Source organism: Acomys minous, assembly GCF_964271855.1.
Source record: "Acomys minous genome assembly, chromosome: 5".
NCBI classification, from domain to species: domain Eukaryota; kingdom Metazoa; phylum Chordata; class Mammalia; order Rodentia; family Muridae; genus Acomys; species Acomys minous.
In genome coordinates, this window is record NC_140494.1 from 73,988,121 (window position 1) to 74,010,424 (window position 22,304).

Sequence of the window (22,304 nt, forward strand, 5' to 3'; positions counted from 1 at the left end):
AAAGAAGAAGAGCTAGGAAATCACCAAGAGGGAAATATCAAAGCAATGACAGCCAGGACCCCCTCAGAGCATCACAGATCTCAGGGCTCCTTCTCACCCTGAGTCTATAATGCCAATAAACTTTATATTCTCTTTTTTATGAGATACCTTTCTATCTTAAAATCCTTAATGAACGGACAGAAAAAAAACACCGTACTAACAAATGTTAGTAGGGTTGATTGAGATTCAGAGTTATGGATGTAAAGAGTGATTTTATGAATCTATCTATCCTTGCTTAAGCAAGTCTTCACACATTCATTCTTCCTTTCTTCCCAAAGCACAGGCTTGTTCTGTCATAAGGGCACTCTGTCATGGGAGATAAAAATGTGTCTTCAATGCTTTTGATCGTTCCTCCTCTCCAGGAATCCTTCAGATGGGGGTCAGAGAGAAGAGATAGATGCCTTCACTGTGATTCACCTGTAATGAGGACGTTGGTCCTGACTGTGCCATTTGAGAAGACGCTGATTTATTTTAGGAGATACACAATTTGGCCTTTGAGATCCTTTCCAATCTACCTTGAGCTCCAGGCATGGCAGCCTTTGTTCAGACTGAGATCTTGTTAGGCTGCTCTCTTCTCAGTTGCATGCAGTGGTAGCCTGCGATAGTGTGGACATTGCAGGACTCCCCTAAAAGCTCAAGTATTAGACACCTGGTCTCCATGTAGGAGTACTGAGAGGCAGAGATTTAAGGGGTAGGTCCTAGTGAAACATCACTAAGCCTTGGAATTTCCCCCATGAGGGATTCAGGCTCCTTTTATTTATGGCATAAGTGGTGTTACAATGTAAATCTACCCTCATTCCCTGGCCATAGTTACACTGTGTCCTTTCTTTTTCTTGGTCACCATGTTTGAGCCAACCAGGACCCCATCAACACTAGTGTCAGTGTCTGTATTGTAACTTTCTCTTGGACTCTCAGAACCCCAAGCTAAATAAGCTACTTTTATTCATAAAGCACTTAGCTGAAGGTACTTTGTTATAGCAACACACAGAGTTGAATACGTCTAAGTCCACCCTAAGCTTCTGAATTCAACTGCTTCAGTTCAGCACAGACTATCATCCATCAAGAGCTCAAATCAATCAGGAAACCTCTGCTACATGAACTTTTTTTTTAAATCCCTGGCTTGTAAATCTCTTGTTTTAATTGAAAATCCCTGGTCATTCTAATTTACCCAAAAAGACACAGGAGCCAGATGCTGGGGAAAAACATGCTAGTTCAGAGAGGCAGAGAAAGCACCCACCTGAACTTCCAACTCATCTCATGTCCTGATGGAAAAGGCCCAGAAAGCCCACTAGTTTAGCTGAAGGCCCACAAAGGAAACAAAACAAAACAAACAAACAAACAAATCCAAGGCCAAAGCCTTGCTAGCTCAAAGCCCCAAAAGCCAAAGGCCAAGATGCTGAGGAGCTCAAGAGCTAAACGCCAAAATGTTAAAAGCTAAAGATCTCAAGCTAAAATTCCAAGAGCCTGAAGCTAAAGAGTGCCAAAGACCCCTTCTATTTCTCCAGGGTGTCTTAAATACTCCTCAACTCAATCCGTGTCAGATGGTTTCTTGCTATGCCTCTTGACCTAGGGTCAACTTTATTAAATCCTGTGCACAGATAGCTCTTGGATTAAAGGTGTGTATCAGGGCTCAACCATGCTGAACAAAAGACAGGTTTTTTTTTAACGTTCACAGTCTCAGGGATGACATTGGGATCAATACCCAGTAACATGAATCTTCAGGTTCATCCATTCTCTCACACTATTATATGTTATTTGCCCTTAAATCCACAGAAAAAAGCCTAATACCTCTCTAAGACCAGTAAGCTCCTAACGGCCAAAGGGAAGCAGACACAGAGCAGAATCCTCTGACACTTGTGTGACAAGTATCCTGGTTTATGCAGTCTTAAACAAGAAAGACCTTTTCTCAAGCAAAGAGAAAGATGATAACCGAAGCCTAGGGTTGTCCTCGATCTCTATAGTTCTTGAGTCCTTGCGTACACACACACACATACACACACACACACACACACACACACACACACACACACACGGTGGGAGGGGTGAGGACATTTCACGTTATTCCAGATTTTTCTACAATGTTCAATTTTACACATTTGCATTTCTGTCACTTAAAAAGCACGTAGTAATGTAGGGGAAGCCCCCTTTTCTTTCTGCAGATCTGTGAACATGTGCTGTCTTTCTCAGACCCCTTCCTGACCATGCTGACATAAAGTTTTTGGAATTTTCTCATTTCCTTTCTTCACCTTAAAAATTAAATTATGTTAACATACAAAGAAGTGAATTTAATCGACACACTGTTGTGTAAGCATATGAGTATATGTTGTTCTTAATCATGACCACTCTTTTTTTTTTTCTGATTATCTAAAATGGACCACAGTTAACACCATTGAGTAAATACACATGGCTGTTTATGGCTACATTCTTCAACCTACACGAACATTTAACATCTGTTTTGCCTAATTTCAGAGCATTAACACAGTTTGTGAAAAGAATGAAAGCCAACTTAACAGAATGACAGACAATTCCAGTGCTGTAGCTTTGCACCCTGATACAGAGAATGGAGAGGAGAGAGCCAGATCCTGGCAAAGTCAGATGTGGCACTCAGTCCTCTTCCTTCTGTTTTGTTTTCCTCAAAATGTTCCACTTTACATTTTTATAAGAGTCATTTCTAGAAGCTTGTCTGGAAGCTATATTTAAAACAATCTTCTGACCAAGAGGAATAGCCTCGCAGAATGGAATCAGATGAGGACGTGCAAAGTCTGTTTATGATCCAGTCAGTGCTATTACTTCCGAAGAGTTTCCTTGGCTGGAATCCAAAACTGATTAGCTTCTTGCTTACTTAGCTCCATTAAATACAAACACACACACACACACACACACACACACACACACACACACACACACACGTTCACACACTGTGTATAAATTACCACAAGCCATAGAAACACTCAGTACATACACATCCAAAACTGGCCGACATAACAAACACGTACTATGCACACATCCACTTGCATTTCTGTGTTTCTTTTCTATTTGATTCATCTAATCATCTCTGATTCTAATAATTTCTTAAAAGGAATGTTCTATCAAATCATTTTCAGACCTTCATTTCAAACTTATCTCTGTCTCCCCATGCTGTCCCAGTGCAGCAGGCAGGACACTTCTATTGTCCATGCTGCTGAATCATCGTGTCTCTCCCACTCTGCCATGTGTTGTTTCTAACCTGATCCAGTCTCCCTGTTCAGAGTTCTGCCTGGGAGCAGTTGCATCTCCAACTGCAATTACTAAAAAGCAACAAAAAATTACAGTTAAAACATCTTTCTATTACTTTGTAGAGTGTGGCCATATGTGTAAATGTATATTGTAAACTGTATAATGTGTAAACTGTATAATCTTTGCAAATTAATATTGATGCAATTATTCCTTAATTCAAGACTGAACATTCAACTCAGAAAATACACAGTATTATGAGAAAATTTCCTAGTTCTACACTTATGCAACTCTGGCTCCTTAGAATCACTCCTCAGAACATCAAATCTCACCCCTCACTTTTCTGTAGATTGAGTTTTTAATTAATTCTTATGGTTTAGAATAAGTCTAAATATGCTACACATGGACAATGTAGCTGTTTAAGATAATAGTTGCATGTATAATAAACTGGCAAATTCCATTTTTTATGCTAGAATTGCTGCTATAGGCCTTGTGACAGCTCTGTTCCTCTCTGTAAATTTGGAATTTGCATTTTATCAAGAGAATATGTCCTGAAATAATGCTTGTGAGTGCTGCACTATGAGAGGTGACTAATTTCATGTCTTGCATCTCTCAGTGGACAAGAACAGTTGCATGGTATTACTCAATATGTAAAGACCAAGTGTCTTTTACATGTAAAGGCCCAAAGTAAAGGTTACAATTTAAAATAAACTACTTAATGTCTACAAAGGCATGCCAAAGGTTCAGAGTCCACCCAAGGTCAACTACAATAAGCCTTGTGCTTACATACTAGCTATATCTCATAAGTAAACACCTTTTACTTGGTGTCTAGGAATAATCATCAATGAAACTTTGCAGGAGAAATGTGTGTCCCTTGAGGCTGCTGTTCATATGCCAAAGGAAGAAAAAGAGGTTGTAACATCTCCTGCAGATAAAATTACAGGCAATTCCGAGTCACCTGACTTGCATGTTGGGAACCAAACTTTGGTCCTTGTGGTAGTCTGACTAGGCATGGCCTCAGTAGATTCATGGGCTTGAATGCTTGGCCATAGGGGGTGGCACTGTTATGAGGTGTGGCCTTATTGAGGGAGCTGTGGCCTTATAAGAGGAAGAGTATCACCATGGAGGTGGAGCTTTGGCATCTTAAATGCTCAAGCTATGTCCATTTTTAAACCAATCCAGTCTCCTCCTGGCTGTGGTCAGATCAAGGTGTAGAACTCTCGGCTCCTCCAACACCATGTCTGCCTGGATGCTGCCATGCTTCCCACCATGATGATAACGGACTAAAGCTCTGGAACTGTAAGCCAGCAGTGACTAAATGCTTGCCTCTATATGAGTTGCCTTTGCCATGGTGTCCCTTCACAGCAATAAAACCCAGACTAAGACAGTCCCCTTCAAGAGCACAAGCACCTTCAAGTACTGAGCTATCTCTCCAGCTGCTGCCCTGAATTCTGACTTTAGAAATCCTGTAGAAATCAGATGGCTCATTTATTTAGCTCTTTTTCTAAGCCATCTCTGCTTTGACATGAGCAATTTTTTAAAATCTCTCCTTGACATTATATATGTTCATGTTCTGTAACTGATCCAGGAATTGAACACAATACCATAGACACGGTAGAATGAAAGGCACATCCTGGGACCAAATATTACACAATAGCCATGTTAGCATGGGGAAAACAGCCTGGAAACAACATACTACCATCGCCACGTTAGTATGGAAGATGCAAAGCATCTTCCTCTTGTTCTTCCCTCTTGTTCCAGCTATTGGTACAACTGAATCAGTTAGCCCTGGCAGAATAAGCCTTTGCCTGCACTGACTTAAAATGCAGCCGAGAAACAGGCTCTGAACCCCTACAGATATAAATTGTTAATGGTGTTTTCTATCCTCAAAACTATTGCCATTGTCTCTTGACCTATTCTCCCAGTTTCTAATCTAGGCACTCTATTCAGGAAACAGGGAGGTGATCTTTTAGTTGGACATGGTGGTTTATATCCTGCAACTCCAGAGTTTTAGGAACCATGACAGAAAAATTATGAGCTTTCCATCATCTGAGCTATAGAGCAAGCAAGCACATGGCCCAACCAGCAGGAAGTCAGCCTTCTCACGTGTACCCTTCAGTGGCCCGCTCCTGCTCTGAATGTATGCATCTCCTGGGATGCACTCCTGCTTTCTTACCTCGGATGCTTTCCATTTCTCAGTTGAACACCACTGAATGGACACAGGTTGTGTTTTTGTGCCAGGACTCTGTGTAAAATTTTATGTTGTTGTTTTTGTCAAATTACACATGACTCGTTTATCAATTTCTATTTGAACCCTTGAAAGTCTGTGGGTTTGCTGACTATGCAATGTCTCTGCTGCTGTTGGTCAAAATCCAAAGAACTGTATGGATAAACTTTATTGCACACAAAAAATAGTTAATATCTACTTGAAAGTAAGAGAGGTGGATAGTCTATGAGTGCCTCACCCATGGGAGCAAAAATTAGAGGAGTATTTGGAGAGCTTAGTGTCCAATGTCATTTCAATAGTTTCACTGAACTACATCTGTGGCAGAATGCTGATACTGAACTGGGCACTGGGCATTGTCTGGCGTACTACATTGACCTCACTGCTGTGTAGAGAGTGGGTTCTGCATGCAGACCTTTACGCACTCATCATAAGTGGCTTCTAAAGGATGAGTTTCTCCATTGATTACTCTTTTCATAGCCTTCCCTGCAGAGGTTGTTTGTTTTCCTTTCTATGAGACTTTCTTCACTTCCATGAAGTCATTTCCTTCTTCTGCTTTCCCTGCCAGCCCTCCATAAGCACTTTTTTGTTGGAAACTCATGTATCTTCCTTTTCTATGCCTATAGGAACTTTCCTTAGAAAATGATTCTCAGAGACCTTCATAATTATCCTATAGACTAAAGCATCCCCTACCAGGCTGCCCAGCCCTCTTATTCTCCCTTTACTCACTTTCTTCATGGGAATTTTCTCCATCAGCTCTTATATTAATTTATTCTAGATAAAGTATAATTTCTCTCTGTGTATATATGTGTTCCCCAAGGGTAGAGATTTGCACATTGCTGTAGCCTTAAGGCCTAAAACAAAACACAACAGTCCCTAACAAATATGTGCAAGAATAATAGAAATATGAATTAATTATTTTAAAAAATTCTATGACTAAAAAGTGAGCATTATCTGTATGCATGTCCTTTGTTTTTATCTGTGTGTATGTGTGTATGGCTACACGAGTACATATGAACCACAGTTGAGCAGGTACTGTGAGGCCAGAGGGCATCAGATCCCTGCAACTGGACTTATAGGCAGATCTGAATTGCCAGGTTTGTATGTGTGCTGGAACCAAATCCGGGTCCTCTACAAGAGCAGTAAGCACATGGAACTCCCAAGCCTTCACTCTGACTCTTGTATATGTTGTTTTCATTTTACTAATTTTCACCGCATTTACAATCTCCAACATACTATGCAAACTGTGTGCCAGTATGACAGTCTTTATCATCGGCTATGATAGCTCTTAGAGGGAAGACTGGACAAGAAGTGAAAGAATATTGCATGTTGAGCCTCATAGAATCCTGTTTTTTTAAATGGTCAATTTCTTCAGGGTTATTATAGAACACATAAGAATCCCAGGGCCAGACTAAAATAGTTCTAAATTTAGGCATTAAACAAAAATAGCTTTAGGCTAGCAAAGCAAAGCACTGCCAGCAAGGGGCCATCTCTGAGTTATCACAGAGGATGGAGGGGAAAGGCACTCAGCTGCCTGTGTCCTAGAGACCTCCTGCAGCAAGTGCAGCTTGGGGGAAATGGAGGGCAGCAGCTGACCTCGTCCTGCTGATATGGTCCAAGTGAGCTTGAATGACTCAAAGATTTGACCCTTTTCTTTCCTTCCCTAACTTTTTTGGACTTCTATTTTCTTTCCTATTTTTACAGATTCTTTTCACAATGTCCAGAACTAAACTGAGGTAACTGTCTTGCTTTAACTCCAGAGTCCATGTGGTCCAGCAAACCACAGATGACTTGCTAGCATTGAAAGGCAACAGCATAGTTAGATCAGGAATCCAAAGTTACTCAGTTTGGCTACTTTCTGAGTGGAAATTACTAATTTATATACCTCACAACCCCAGGAAAGAACATTTAAAAACTTTATGTTTATTAAATTAAGAGCAACTGTATGTATACATCACCACAAGCATTATCCCACCCCTGTGCATGACACCTCAAGGAGCGCAAACTGCCTCTGCTTATTGCGCAGATTTCCACATATTTTTGCATAAGCAGGAAAACCATAACTATTACTACATACATTATTACTCAAAATCAAAAGAGCATCACCCACAGCTGTCCTTCTACTTAACCTGGCCCACTGTTCTTGTCTCATATGAGATGGAGGCTGAAGCCACGTGGAAGAATACACCAGGGTCAAACTCACCACTATGGAGAGTGCTGTGCTCTGGCTAGATCTCTTGACAGAGATACAAAGAACATTCAAAGGCAAACAATGTTCTTCCAAATTCTAGAAAGGTGACTTAGTAACTGATAGGCACACCACACAAATATCTACACATGGTGAAGCTGGTATATTTCCAATGGCTTAATGATTAGAAAAGCACAATTCTCCCCAAAAAATCTAAGGTAAAACAGAAGACAAGGGGCAACACTAAAAGTTTCTTTCTTCCAATTAGTTATGACTGATTTAATTTATATACAATGAATTATAGGTATTCAGATTCTAAAAGCCCTACATAATTCATTTAAAAACTAATGCCAGCAGGACTTGCCCTATGTGTTTTTCTGTATCTCGATTTTGTAGGCTTCCTTAGGTGCTACTGGTAGGTGAATAGAATTATCTACCCACTTTATATTCTGAATAGAGATGAAACCAACCAATGGGATACAGTCATTTGCTCACAAATGTCTAAAGTGACTCTGCAGGGCAGTCCCCCTCATCCTCTGCTTCTGGTAAGTAAGAGAGCTGTTTCATCAAGGACAATACAGGCGGTAAACCTTAAACCCCTACCCAGATCTAGCCAATGGACAGAACACTCTCCACAGTAGAGTGGAGAGTGGGATATTACTTTCTCACATACTCTGGTGCCTCACCTTTGACCATGTCCCCTGGACGGGGAGACCTGGTGGCACTCAGAGGAAGGACAGCAGGTTACCAAGAAGAGACTTGATATCCTATGAACATATACAGGGGGAGGTAATCCCCCTCAGGAACAGTCATAGGGGAGGGGAATAAGGGGAAAATGGGAGGGAGGGAAGAATGGGAGGAAACAAGGGATGGGATAACCATTGAGATGTAACAAGAATAAATTAATAAAGGAGAAAAAATTAAAATAAAAAAAATAGGTGCATTTATGTTAGTGCTGTTGTGTTTGAGATTTACCTCTATTTAAACTCTAATGTTGTAAACAACTCATGGACAAGTGCTCATGGACAGAATTAACTATGAGTTCTCTGAATATTATTTTAAAGTAAAAAAAAACTGTTGTGGATGAGATGACCAGTTTTGTATCAGAAAAGATAAATAGTTAGTGAAATATACTGAGACCAGTATAGCTGGTTTAAAGAACACTTGATGATCATCACAACTTTTTCTTTCTTTAAAAATATTTATTTATCCTCTGAGTGGCACCAGGTCTTCCCCTCCAGGGGACATGGTCAAATATGAGGCACCAGAGTTCGTGTGAAAGTCATACCCCACTCTCCACTCAACTGTGGAGAATGTTCTGTCCATTGGCTAGATCTGGGTAGGGGTTTAAAGTTTACCACCTGTATTGTCCTTGGCTGGTGCCTTAGTTTGAGCGGGACCCCTGGGCCCAAATCTGCCTATCATAATGTTCTACTTGTAGGTTTCTAGGACCCTCTGGATCCTTCTACTTTGCTGTTTTCCCATGTTTCTCTCATCTAGAGTCCCAATAGGATGTCCTCCCCTCTGTCCCAGTTTCCTGGTAAGTGAAGGCTTACAGGTTACCAAGAAGAGACTTGATACCCTATGAGCATATACAGGGGGAGGAAATCCCCCTCAGGAACAGTCATAGGGGAGGGGAATAAGAGGAAAATGGGAGGGAGTGAAAAATGGGAGGATACAAGGGATGGGATAATCATTGAGATGTAACAAGAATCAATTAATACAAAATTAAAAAAAGAAATTAACAAAGAAAAATATTTATTTATTTTTATTTATGTGCATTTGTGTTTTGCCTTTATGTATATCTGTGTGAAAGTGTCAGATATTGGAGTTACAGACAGTTGTCAGCTGACATGTGGATGCTAGGAATTGAACCAGATCCTCTGGAAGAGTAGTCAGTGCTATTAACCACTGAGCCATATTTCCAACCACACACCTTTTTCTAAGGGGCAGAATACTTTGACATATACTATCCCCTCAATAATGAAGTGGAAAATTGTTTTCAATAAATACTGTCATGTAAAGGAAATCACATTCAGCTGACCACATAAGTTATTGATCTGTGTAATCATCATTAAACTGAGATACACACTAGCAATCATTTCTTAAGGCTCTGAACTAGTCTGTTGGTTGATGGCTTAATTTTATTTCACCCCAGGAATTGTGACAATTATACATGACTTTTAATATGGTCTTTGCCATTAGGATGCAAACAGTAAAGTGCATTAAACTCAGGTGGTCCAACCCTTACCCCTACCTCCTGCTCTGCCAAGAAGGAGCTATTAAATTGTTGCCTGAATAAGTACATTTCTAATGCCCCCAGAGCATAGTTGATAAAGGCGCTTGGATTGACATAGGGAGGTGGCTCCTGGTACTAGGTCTTCCTGTGAGCTAATACAATGTGTAAATGCATAATTTAAAAATGGTCAGGAAGGAGCCTTAATCCATTTTTCTTTCTAAATTCCAGTAGACCCTTCAGGGTTATTGGGCACCTGTTTGCTATAGCACCTTTGTTTGTGCTTTCCTTTATAAGCCCTGAGGTAGCACTCTGACAATGACAAAGGTTTTTGTGATTTACCACACCACCTCCAAGGAAGACAGTATTTGTATAAGCTTATCAGTGACAGGCATTCTCTGTCCACCAGTACATCATCTTCTTGGCAGAGGAAACAAACTGTCTCCTTTTCAATAAAATGGATTTATATCAAAGAAGGAGAATAGGTTTAAGAGAAAAAAATAGTGCTTTTGTTGTTGTCCTTGTTGTTATTTTTAACCCAATACAGCTTACAGAAGCATCTGCAAGTGACTGAATAGATGCACACTGGTACTTATGTGAGAATTGGAGGATGATCATTGTAGCTGAGCAGTTGGACTTCCCATCTCATCTGGTATGTTCCAAAGCGTTGCTATGGGAAGCAGCCTACACATTATATGTCCACTAATTTTTACTTGCCTAGGAGAGGAACTCACAAGGACACAAAATGTAAAAGTGAAGAAACTGGTCCTTGTAGACCTGGAGTGTGGCAGCAGCCGGACGAATGTGACAATGTCTGTTGGTCTCAGGAAGCAGCTCTTATTGGACGAGTCAGTACCTCACCATGAACAACATCACTGGCCACACACTAAGTGGACATTAAATATGGTTTCTCATCAGTGTCACCAATGAAGAACACTTTATACTATATGGAAAGGAACTTTGCTATATGAATACTCTTATAATATCCTTCTCTCGTGTTAAGTATTTATAAAAATGAATTAGCATAATTCCCAGCCACTGTCCCAGAGAACTAGGATAACTGAGGAACCTACTGGTCAGGATACTTTGTATAACACAGAGAATCAACTCACACCTTTCATTTTGTTGTTACTCTTTCAAGCCTAGATAAAAAACAATAAGTAACTCATAAATAGCTGCCAGAAGTCAGGAAATTTTCTTAGTATTTCATATACAAAGGAAGAATCCCACTGTCATTTCTTATTGCTATTTCTGCATTTACTTAGACAATGGCAGGTTCTCTGAGAATCATTTTATTACTTTTACATTGAACATAACTTTGATTATTTTAATCCAACAGAAGTAAAAATGTTGATCTCTTTTTCCATATATGTACATACACACACACACACAAACACCACATATACACATATAATATATATATAATCATGTGTATTTGTATTCACACATGTATATATTCAAAATTACTTATAATATTATATACAATAATTATGATTTTTCTCAAAATGCTTCTTATAAACTGTTATAAAAATTTACCTTTTACTGAAGGTAATTAATTGAATTTAAAGACAACAATTTCCTGATTTTTAAAGCTTTTACTTTAAATACAGCTAGTAAATTTTAGGTGATGTCCCTCTCATTTGCTGCCATATAAAAAATAAGAGTACAGAGAAATATCCACTAGTCTTTGGCAAAAAGAACAGCAAGGCTCTGAAAAGCTTGTACATTGTGGTGCACTCTTCTTCTTCTTCTTCTTCTTCTTCTTCTTCTTCTTCTTCTTCTTCTTCTTCTTCTTCTTCATCTTCTTCTTCTTACTGCGGACTTTGCCACCACATGAACCTACATAAATGTTTTGGAAGACTGGAAGATACTATACCAGCTCCTGGGGAAGGAGAGTCACCAACAGGTTCACCAGGATATGAACCCTGGTGAGCTAATATACCAACCCGTCAGACAGGATGTGCCCTATGGCAGAGCAGTAACATGACAGTTACATTTATAACCAGTCACTTCCTGATGGAATGCAAGGACTTCTCCACAGAAGGAATTTCATTCCTTATACTGAAAATCAGCCAGAGGGAGACTCCACGATCCCTTTGGTAAATAGCTTTTTTTTTTTTTTTGGTAAAAACTGTTTTCTAAATGTATGTTTATACTCATAGGTCAATGTTGCTATCAGCCTTGATCAGAAAAGCTTCTATTTGTAGTAGATTGTATGTAACATAGAGGCTTATAACTGGTCAAAATACTGAACGTAAAAGAGCATGGAGTCTACTGTTCTCCGAATTGGACATCTTTATCACCTCTGTAAGGCTCAGGGAAGAATGTAAGAGCCTGCTTATGGGGAGCAGTTCTGTGTAATTCCATCATCTGGACATGATGTCATTCATCTCTAGTCAATTCATGAGTTCACAGCACCTGTGGTTACCTGGACAAGATAAGCTCGTGATATTGAAAGCATACAAGAATCCGTGTCCTTGGGCATGAAGTCAATTTAAGTTCTATCTCTAGTATGTGTTTGGGTCTTAAACACACACAAAAGGAATTATAGTCATGCACTCCTCTCCAAATCTTTCCCATTCTTTTATTTCTCCAAGCAAATCACTCTCCTTCTGATGAAGACCAGGAGATACAAATGGAGAGGCACATTTGCTTTACACATGCAAACTGATCTAACTAAAAGGTAGTTTTTCTGAGACACTCATGTCTGAAGTGAAAAAAACAATACCAGGTCAAAATAAGCAAGACATGAAAGAGGCATTTTTTGAAGTTACATACATTCTGGTCTCTCGCAGCCACAGTTAAGAGTAGAAGCTCCTGAGGAAATTTTATTACTGTTTTCTTACATTTCACACAATATGCTTGTTATCAAGTTTGTGTTTCTATCCACAATAACAAATTAGGTTTGTCTTTCTCCCTAATCTCCCTTCTATACGACAGTTTATTCAACGTGGAAAGGCTGGAAGTTGATTCATCAAATACTTGATCTCCGTGGACAACTGGACTGGGTGTGGAATCAACAAGGGGGAGGGACATTTTTCACACCTGGAAAAGTTTCCATGCACAGTTCACACTTAAGGAAAGAGTCGTTTAAACAACACCTCCTCAAGGACAAAGCATTTACACAGACTACTTGACATTCATCTACAGAAAAATGTCTTCATTCATGATTCATTATTTATTCAACATTTTATATACTGCAATGTAGATTCACTTGTACTTATTTTATTACTTCAGCTATCATGCAGTCATTTTATCTTTAATCTGTGGCACAAATGCACCAGTTTTAACTTGAAGGAGACTTTTTGGTTTGTGTTATACTATCCTTATTGTTTTTCATTTTAAAATTTAGAAAGTTGAAGTGTGTTTGTTTGCCTATGCCTATGCCAGGCTACCTGTCTTCCAGATTCCGGGGTTCTCTTGCTCCCCTCTCATCTTGCCACAGGGGCACTGGAGTTATAGACATGTGCTCAGGTGTCCAGGTTTTTGTGTGTTCTTGGGAATGTGGACTGACTTTTTGCACTACATAACAAACATTTTACCTGCTGGGCCATCTCCCAGCCCACACCTCTTGATGTCTCTTTTTTTAAAGTAATGTTATTTGCCCTAGCACTTCCATGTTCCCAGGCACATAAGGTACTCTAAAGTGATTTATAGAGGGCATTTCCAGCTGAAGTCCTGTAATCAGTCATTTCTGAAATACTTCTTGTTCCTTCAAAAACAAACTGAAGAAAAAGAAAGAGCTTGACACTTTATGTGTCATCTCTACAGGGACACTGCATATGTGTCTTTTAGGATGACTGAAATAAAATAGCTGTGTGTATATGTACATAAATTTATGTATAGAAACATTTGTGTTTGTTTATAACATATATGAATACAAATGTACATACTTAACTAATACCCCCAACAACTCTAAGCCTTTGCCACATGGATAACCCCAATAAATTGTGATCTTACACCTGTAGGTACAAACTCAGATCCATGATCTGACTTGGTGGTTTAGGTGCAACTAGGTACATCACTCCCAACTGCACAACATGTTCAGCCTGTCAAATCATTAGATATTAATTGTATAAGACTATTGTTGAAAACTTGGAAATAAACACCATCATTAGTTATTAATTAATGGATAATAACAATGCTCTTATGTATAGGTATATATGGATTTTCTTTTACTTTCTGATTTACATACAACTATAGTCCATATTTTCAAACCAGCTAGGTGGACACTTAGTTGGAGAGGACCTGCTTTGTCATAGGGTAAGAATATTTGGATTTGTAATAAATTGTAAAGCTCTTTTGATTGATTGCACCAATTTGCAAGTTCACTGAAACTAGATGGAATTTAATCCAAAATCCTCACCAGCATTTTAATATTTTTTCTAATTTTAAGCTGATTTGTAACATGTCATTGTGTCTGGCTCTACTTGCATGTCTGATATCACTGTAAGGTCATGAGTCCCATGAGAAGTCCTTCCTGTAGCAACAACCAGTTTTCAAACAAGGCTGAACTGTGTAAGATCTCTTTTGTATTTCTCAGGAAAGCACACCCAGGAAATGGATGTATGAAGAAAATCTCACGGTGTTTGTCTGCTCTAATTAGTCATTCTTTCTTATTCAAAGACCCCCAATCATGTTACACATACACATGACATACAACATAATTAGCCTCATTCTCATCTCAGTGATTAGTGTAGTAAGAATTTGTCACAAAATGACACATACATCTAACATAAAGCAGTAACAATGTACACTAAAAACAAGACAGAAGATGCTAAAACATTACACCATCGGGATTGATTAAACATCAGCAGATGTAGACCATGGTAAAGACTTCAAATATAAGCGTTCCTGAATATGATCCTTTCAAGTGGTTACTAGGTTTTCTCTTAGGCAGATCTCTAAAATTAATTCATTATAAAATTATGAAAAGTAATTCATTCTAAAATACCACTATATTTGCTCCATATTAAATGCAGGTATGGTGAAAAAGTTTAAATTCCTTTCATTTTTTTCCTACTGCCAATGACAACTTGATAGACACACAAACTTGAGAAGCAGCAGAGATCCCAGGCAAGACATAGCACTCTTCTATTCTCTAAAATACATGGCATATCTTCCTTGAAAGAAGTATTTAGTTGGAAAAATATCTATTATTGGGTGAGTTCAAGAGAAAGCAACTTTGGCTGCTATTGTCAACCTTCAGCACTGTCAACTCACAGATGAAAACAACAAACCAACAGTTCATGAGTTCAAACACCCAGAGAAGATACGGGAGAAGCAGAGTGACGTCAGCGGAAGGGTAATACTGCACAGACAGTAACAGAATCAGGTAGAAACAGCTTTCAGGAGACTTACTTTTTTAAGTGATCATGGTATCAATGAACTTTGATTTTCATTTAATGCCCAGGATCTTTGATACATACTTTTCAAAGTTACACACTGGCCTCTCCCAGCATCTTATACAGGTCCCAACCTTCACATCTTTTCTTATACTTACTGTTTAAAAGCAATGTTTACAATAAATAATATTACTGATAAATGAATAATTAATGTGTTGGTGGCTTTGCAGTTAGTCAATTGCCAGTATCTGGATGTGAGACTTCTATGCATAGATTTATGTAACATGTAATATATTCAAGTGGGCTTAGCGGTATATCTTATCATATATTGATTTATAGAAGTTAAATGTCAAACTTATCTCTCCACACACAGAGAGACAACTTCAGATTTCAACAAGCATATTGGTAGCACTTTCTGATTGAGAGATGGGGCTTTAATACTCACATATTGCATGTATTTCATGGGAGGTTTTGCACACATGGAGAAGGGGTGACAAGCTGAAAGGTATTGTATAATTGCTAGGAGAAGCATAGCTCTATGATTGTGAACTTTATGCTTTCTTCTCACTAGGTGTGATCATCTACTCGCCCTGTTCGACAGTTTGCACCTTTCTTTGGGAAACATTGTAACACGCAAAATGTGATCCTGTACCAGAAGTTATTTGATTCTTTGACACACAAACACAATTTGTATACTTCCAACTGTTAGTAATACAGTATGTTATAAGTGTTAGGAGTGCATGGCCCGACATGTAAAATGAACGTTGTGTATATGGCTGTATCATCCACATTTCCATATACTAAACAGTACATACATATGTATGTTACGTGGACAATGTTTCCATAAAACACTGGTTCATTATATATAAAAAATAAATGTCATTCTACTAAAACTGTATTTGGGATAATTACTAAATTATAAATTGGTTTATAAATGATACAAATAATACTCTAAAAAGATAGTAGCCACACTTTTAAGACTTACCAATATGCCTACCAATCTTTATTTATAGTACAAACACCAAGTTTAATTTAATAAACTTCTCCATATAATGTAGTTATCACAAAATTTATGATACTTGAATTTTAAACACTCTTAAAACAAATAAGCCTGAGTATATCAATTTATGATATATTGAGATTATTGCTCAAAATACAGTAAACTGTTTTTTTTTTCCAGAATTTAATATCTTATTTGGATCCAACAACAGATAAAGTCAATACAAAGTCAAAAAAGCTGTGATAAGTAGATAAATATATTAACATATGCCTCAGTATTTTTATAATGTACTTCATTATTGAGCTTTGTGAATATTCTGTAATGTTGGCAAGCTTGCTTAGTTCTAATAAACAATATCTGTATTAGCATAAGTTATAACCAACATAAACAAAACTTTGTGAGAAGGTCATCATACAGTTTTCTTAACTGATAATTAATAAAAAACCAAATGATTAGACATGCATTTTACCTGAAAGACACCTGGTGAGAGACAGGAACAAAATTAGTCTCCATGAGGAAGCCATGCTTGCTCACTGGACTTTTCTGGATCCCAGAGTAGTGATCAACACTGATGTTTCCTCATGGAAGAAGATCCTGTTGAGAGAGATACAGTTTTAAAAAACAAAGAAAGCCCTCTTTTCCCCAAAATCTTATATATATATCTTTGAGGTTGGGTATATATAACATTGCCTTGGTTAAAGATCCCACTGCTGTAAGAAAACATCACAACAAAAAGAAAATTTAGGAGAAAGGACTTGTTTAATCTTATAACTTGCAGTTCATCATTGGGAAAATCAGGGAAGGAATTCAAGGTAGGAGCATGGAGGCAGGAGCTACTACAGAGGTGATCGCGGAGGGCTGCTTACTGACTTGCTCCCATGGAGCTCCCAGCCCTATTTCCTGTCCGCCCACAGTGCCACTGATCACAGTGAGCTGGGCTCTCTCACATCAAACATCAATCAAAGGGAATTTTTCTCAACTGAGGTTCCCACTTTCTTTTTTTTAAATGTATTTTATTAATTTATTCATATTACATCTCAATTGTTACCCTATCCCTTGTATTCTCCCATTCTTCCCTTTCTCCCTTTTTCCCCTTACTCCCTCCCCTATGACTGTGACTAAAGGGGACCTCCTCCCTCTGTATATGCTCATAGGGTATCAAGTCTCTTCTTGGTAGCCTGCTATCTTTCCTCTGAGTGCCGCCAGGCCTCCCCATCCAGGAGACGTCGTCAAATATGGGGCACCAGAGTTCATGTGAAAGTCAGACCCCACTCTCCACTTAACTGTGGAGAATGTCTTGTCCATTGGCTAGATGTGGGTAGGGGTTCGAAGTTTACTGCATGTATTTTCCTTGGCTGGTGCCATAGCTTGAGCAGGACCCGTGGGCACAGATCTTGTAGGTTTCTAGGACCCTCTGGATCCTTCTATTTACTCATTCTCCCATGCTTCTCTCAAAATGACACAAGAGTAGCCAGCATACCTATTGCTGATATTAAAGTAAGTTCTGCTACTGGTCAGTTAACATGCAACACAAAAAAATCCTTCAGAAAATGGATAAACTGTCTCTAACTTCTTCTGCTGAATATTCTCTTGCAGACAGTAAAAACATCAGGGTCTAAGAGGGATGACTTTTCCTCACAGGGCGTGTATAATTATTTTTTACACTAGACAAACTATTGGACTTGAAACACAAGAGAAAAGCACAGGTACCATTAACGTGCACTCCTGGTTTAGAAAGAAACTGATGATCAGTTAGCCAAGAGATTTTACACACCGTGTCTGGAGCTCAGGGAACCCTCCACAGGGGACTGTCTCATTTAATTATTAATGTCAACTGCTTTTGTTTATCACTCTAGTGATTATCTGTAGTGTGTTACCATCCTCTCCTTTGGTGCTTAATATCTCACAGCATCTTTTGCTAGCTGGAACCTGAAGGAAATAAGGGTTTTTCATGAATATTTAATAATTTTTGTAATGCTATTTTTATAATAATAAGCAGAATAGCACATTGATATCTTTTGGTTTCAGTTTCTGCCCTGAAAGGCAGAATAAACATGAAAAGAATGTAAATCTCTAATGCCAAACTTTCTGCAAGAATGTGACCAATATGCCTTGGAAATTCTTATTTTTATACTAAGTTGAAAATTTCAAGTGTCAGATGTGATTTGTTGTCGCAAAAGTCTCCATTCGGTTTAGAGGCGATCGCACAGTGCTTTGATGGTTTTAACATAATTGTGCTCTTGATGTGGGTTTTCCTTCTGAACTTTGGATTTGAGGCTATCTCTGTCTTCTGGAAAAAAAAATCTTCAAATGTAGACATGCAGTTCTCTCTAACTAGGTTATAATTTAATATGTCAAACCAAAAAAAAGAGACTCTCTTGTTACTTCTTCTCACTGAAAAAGTTACTTTCATTTTATTTATATTTTGAAGTCTAAGCCTGCTAGTCTAATTTTGAGATAAGTGATCAAAGTAAGAAGAAAGTTAAGTATGAATTATGATGGGCTGATTTACACATATCTCCCATCAATAGAAGTTACTTTCTGTCATCTTTTTATGTGTAACTATCATAAACAAATAAAACTTGAAGTACACATTAAGAGGCTTAAAGCTAATTTTCAAAATTTAAAACCATTTTATTATTTAAATATATTTAAATAGTAGGTAGTATTCCTCTTCCAAAAAGAAGAGAAACTTTAACGCATGGCAAAGATATGGAGAGTAGAATGGAAGCATTAAAATTGTTCCCACTATGTTCTAACATCCTCTATTAGTTTTACTATTCATCCTCAGCAAATACAGATGATACTGAAGGATGCTGCACCATGGGAGAGTCCAAGGGAAACCCCAAAGTCACATGTCGGCACATAGAGCACACATGGGAGCAACAGGCAAAGACCCAAACAACAGGAGAGTGGTAAACCCCAGACTGTTATAGACAAAATATTATTCCATGCTTTTTCTTATAATATATAAATTTTGGTACACTGGATTTAATACAAAAGAATTCATTTCATATTAAAGGTCTTTTATAAAGTGTGTGAGTGTGTGTGTATGTGTGTGTGAGACAGAGAGACAGACAGAGAGAGAGAGAGAGAGAATGTGTGCATGTGTGCGTGTGTGTGTGTGTGTGTGTGTGTGTGTGTGTGTGTGTGTGTATGTATATATGTGTGGTGTATTCGTTATGAAGAACCAGTACTTGATTCATGGAACTTGAAAACATCAAAAACATTGCTCTTTAAAATGCATTCCTTAAAAGGTATCAAATTGGACTCCTTTCTATTTTCTTTTCTTTACTGTGCTTTCTTTGTGCCGGCTCCCCCTATTTGACCACTTCCCCTTGGTGGGGATGCCTGCTGCCACTCAGAGGAAGGGGAAGCAGGCTATCAGGATGAGACCTGATAGGCTGTGGTTATAAGGTGGGGGAGGAGGTCCCCTTCTGTCACAGGTCTAGGGGAGGGTAATAGACGAAAGAGGGAGGGAGCAGGGAGCAGGAAGATACAAGTGAGGGGATAACAATCAGGATGTAATCTGAATAATAAAATTTAATAATAAAAAAGGAAGTAAGAAAGTGTTGCATCGAGCTGTAAGGTTATAAATCTGTAAAGGATTTACAGGATATTCTTGAAAAAGGATATCTTATGACTTAAATTAGTAAACAGAAGTAATAAAACAAGACAACTTATCACAAATATATTAAGTCCATGCTAAGATGCCAGGTTAATTCCTCATTGAACACTTGCTCCTGAAGCTAAAGGAAAGAGTGTGCACTTAGGAATGACTTGTCAGTGATGAACAGTCAGCACAGTACATCACACTATAGTGCAGGGAGAGACCACAAAGGCACATATACTAATTTGAAAACATTTTTAAAAAAGCCTCATGTTTTATGAGGATATGCTGTAGTTCTCAGCAGCAAGCACTATGCACACCTGTTATATTGAAGGCCAATATCTGCTTTTCATTTGCCCTTGGATTATTACAAACCTTTGAAAGTCAAATTATGGTACTAGCACCAGCGAGATTCCTCAGAAAGAATGGATCATTGTGAGGTTGACCACACTGACAGGTATTTGAAACATCAAATCATATGGCAGAATATGGGTTGTGTAAGATAAATGGTGTAATAAAATATTACTACATAATTACAAATCACTCTTGCTCTTAAAGGCACACATAGCAAACTGTTTTGTAGGTGGTCTAGGTTCAAGGATGCAAAGATAGAGGTTGAAGTAGAGGGAGGAAGGGAGGAAAGGAAGGAGAAAAGAGGAAGAGAGGAAAGGAGCTGGAGGGGTAAGGGGAGGGAGGGAGGACAGGGAGAGAGAGAAGAGAGAGAGTGCTTAGGATATCATGGTCACAATCCTCTCACTAACAGATTGCTGCTCTCTGCCCACCTTTCTACCTCTTCCTCTCTTCCCTTACTCCTCTCCCCTCCCCTACAATAGTTCTTCCAGGTTATATCTCAAGATGTTTCAGGCTGTATCATACCTCTGATTCTGTGTTTTATTCTTAATGAAGTTTAAATAATGATATAGTTGTCAATCCTTCGGACTTGATTTTGCAAGTTTCTAGGCTACCCTGCCAACCCACACTGAGGCTTCTACAGAGGTGCCTCTGTCCTCTCTCTGAACTTCTCTGTTACTGTATGTGTCTTCAACTTCTTGAAGACAGGTACTTCCAGAAATTTCTTTTGGTTTCCTTAAAATAATAAGATACCTTCTCTTCAATGTATAGACCCTTCACCACTTTATTCTTCTTTGCAGTGGTTAGTGCCCAAGGTTGCTTTGGTATTCACTTATTGTTTTACCATCCTCCTTGAAGATCATATTGAAAAAAGAAAACATATTTGTTTTATTCATCTTTATAGACATAGTACCAAAAATAATAACTTGTATTTAGAAAAAATCCAGTTAATGCATATTGAGCAATTTAAAGTTTATCCAATGCATTTCTTATTGAAAAATAATGTGCTTTTGTTCAGACAGCTGGTTAAAATGGGGTCAGACCTATGCCACCCTTGGTTGTCTCATTCTATGCTAGAGTCTACAGCAGCAAAAACATTTGGAAGCACCTCACCTAACAGTGCAGTTGCTCCCAAGTGAACCAAAAAACCCAAACCAAACTAAACAAACAAAACAAAACAAAACACTTGAAAATATTTCAGAGTTCACTAGTAGAATTTAATTCTAAATCACTCTCTTAGGGCTAGAGAGATGTCTCAAATCTTAAGAGCATGTATTGATCCCACAAAGAACTGGGGTTATGTTCCCAGCAGTCAGTGAGAAAGCCAACAACTCTAATCCTGGCTCCAGAAAACCTGATGCCCCCCTCCTCCTGTATCATGTGCTGAGACCCCTACAAATACACATAATTAAAAATGAAATAAAGGTACAGATCCAAGATGGCAGTGAGCAGCATGGACCATGTTTAGAAGCTCCAGTAAATGATTCAGGGAATTACATGGAATTCTGAATCAGGAACACCAAGCTCTCAACCCCACTACAGCGGGAATACTCCACAGTTTGAAAGGACCAAATACAGAAAACCTGCATACCCCTGCACACAGGAGAAGCGTGGATTTTCTTGGACCAGAATGGCAGCAGTGGCAGTTGAGGTTTGCAGCTGGGAACCCTGTGTGGTAACTGGTGGGAATTGCTAAGGGAGAGGGGACTCAGTGCAAGATTTGGGCTCCTGGACCCTAGCTGAACTTGGTGCATGGTTTGAGCCCCGTGACCCAAGCTCAACTCAGCGCACGTAGCTCCTGTCCTGAGACCCAAACTGGACTCGGAGCACAGTTCAGCCCCTGAGATTCTAGCTCAGCTTGGCACGCAGTTTGGTCTCAGAGTCCTTAGCTGGACTTGGTGGGCAGTTTGTGTCCAGATACTCAAGCTGAGCTTAGTGCACGGTCCTGGCCCTGAGACTCTTGCTGAACCCGGGCGTAGGTTGGCCCAGATGCCCTGGCTGAATTCAGCGCACAGTTAGGGTCCAAAGTCCCTGGCTGAGCTTGGCTAGAAGTTTGGGTCCAGAGACTCTAGCTGAGTTCGGCGTGCGGTCAGAGTCC

General features: G+C 38.9%; 1 protein-coding gene across 4 annotated transcripts in view; it reads right to left on the reverse strand.

Annotated features, from left to right (window-relative positions):
* The window catches only part of CNTN5 (contactin 5), a 1,112,028-nt gene that overhangs the window by 633,299 nt on the left and 456,425 nt on the right, over nt 1-22,304 (reverse strand). For all 4 annotated transcript variants that reach the window (XM_084782482.1, XM_084782479.1, XM_084782480.1 and 1 more), the window contains one exon: nt 16,715-16,839. In XM_084782482.1, coding sequence (XP_084638608.1) covers nt 16,715-16,769 — 55 coding nt within the window. In that variant the 5' untranslated portion in view covers nt 16,770-16,839. The remainder of the gene's footprint in view (nt 1-16,714; nt 16,840-22,304) is intronic.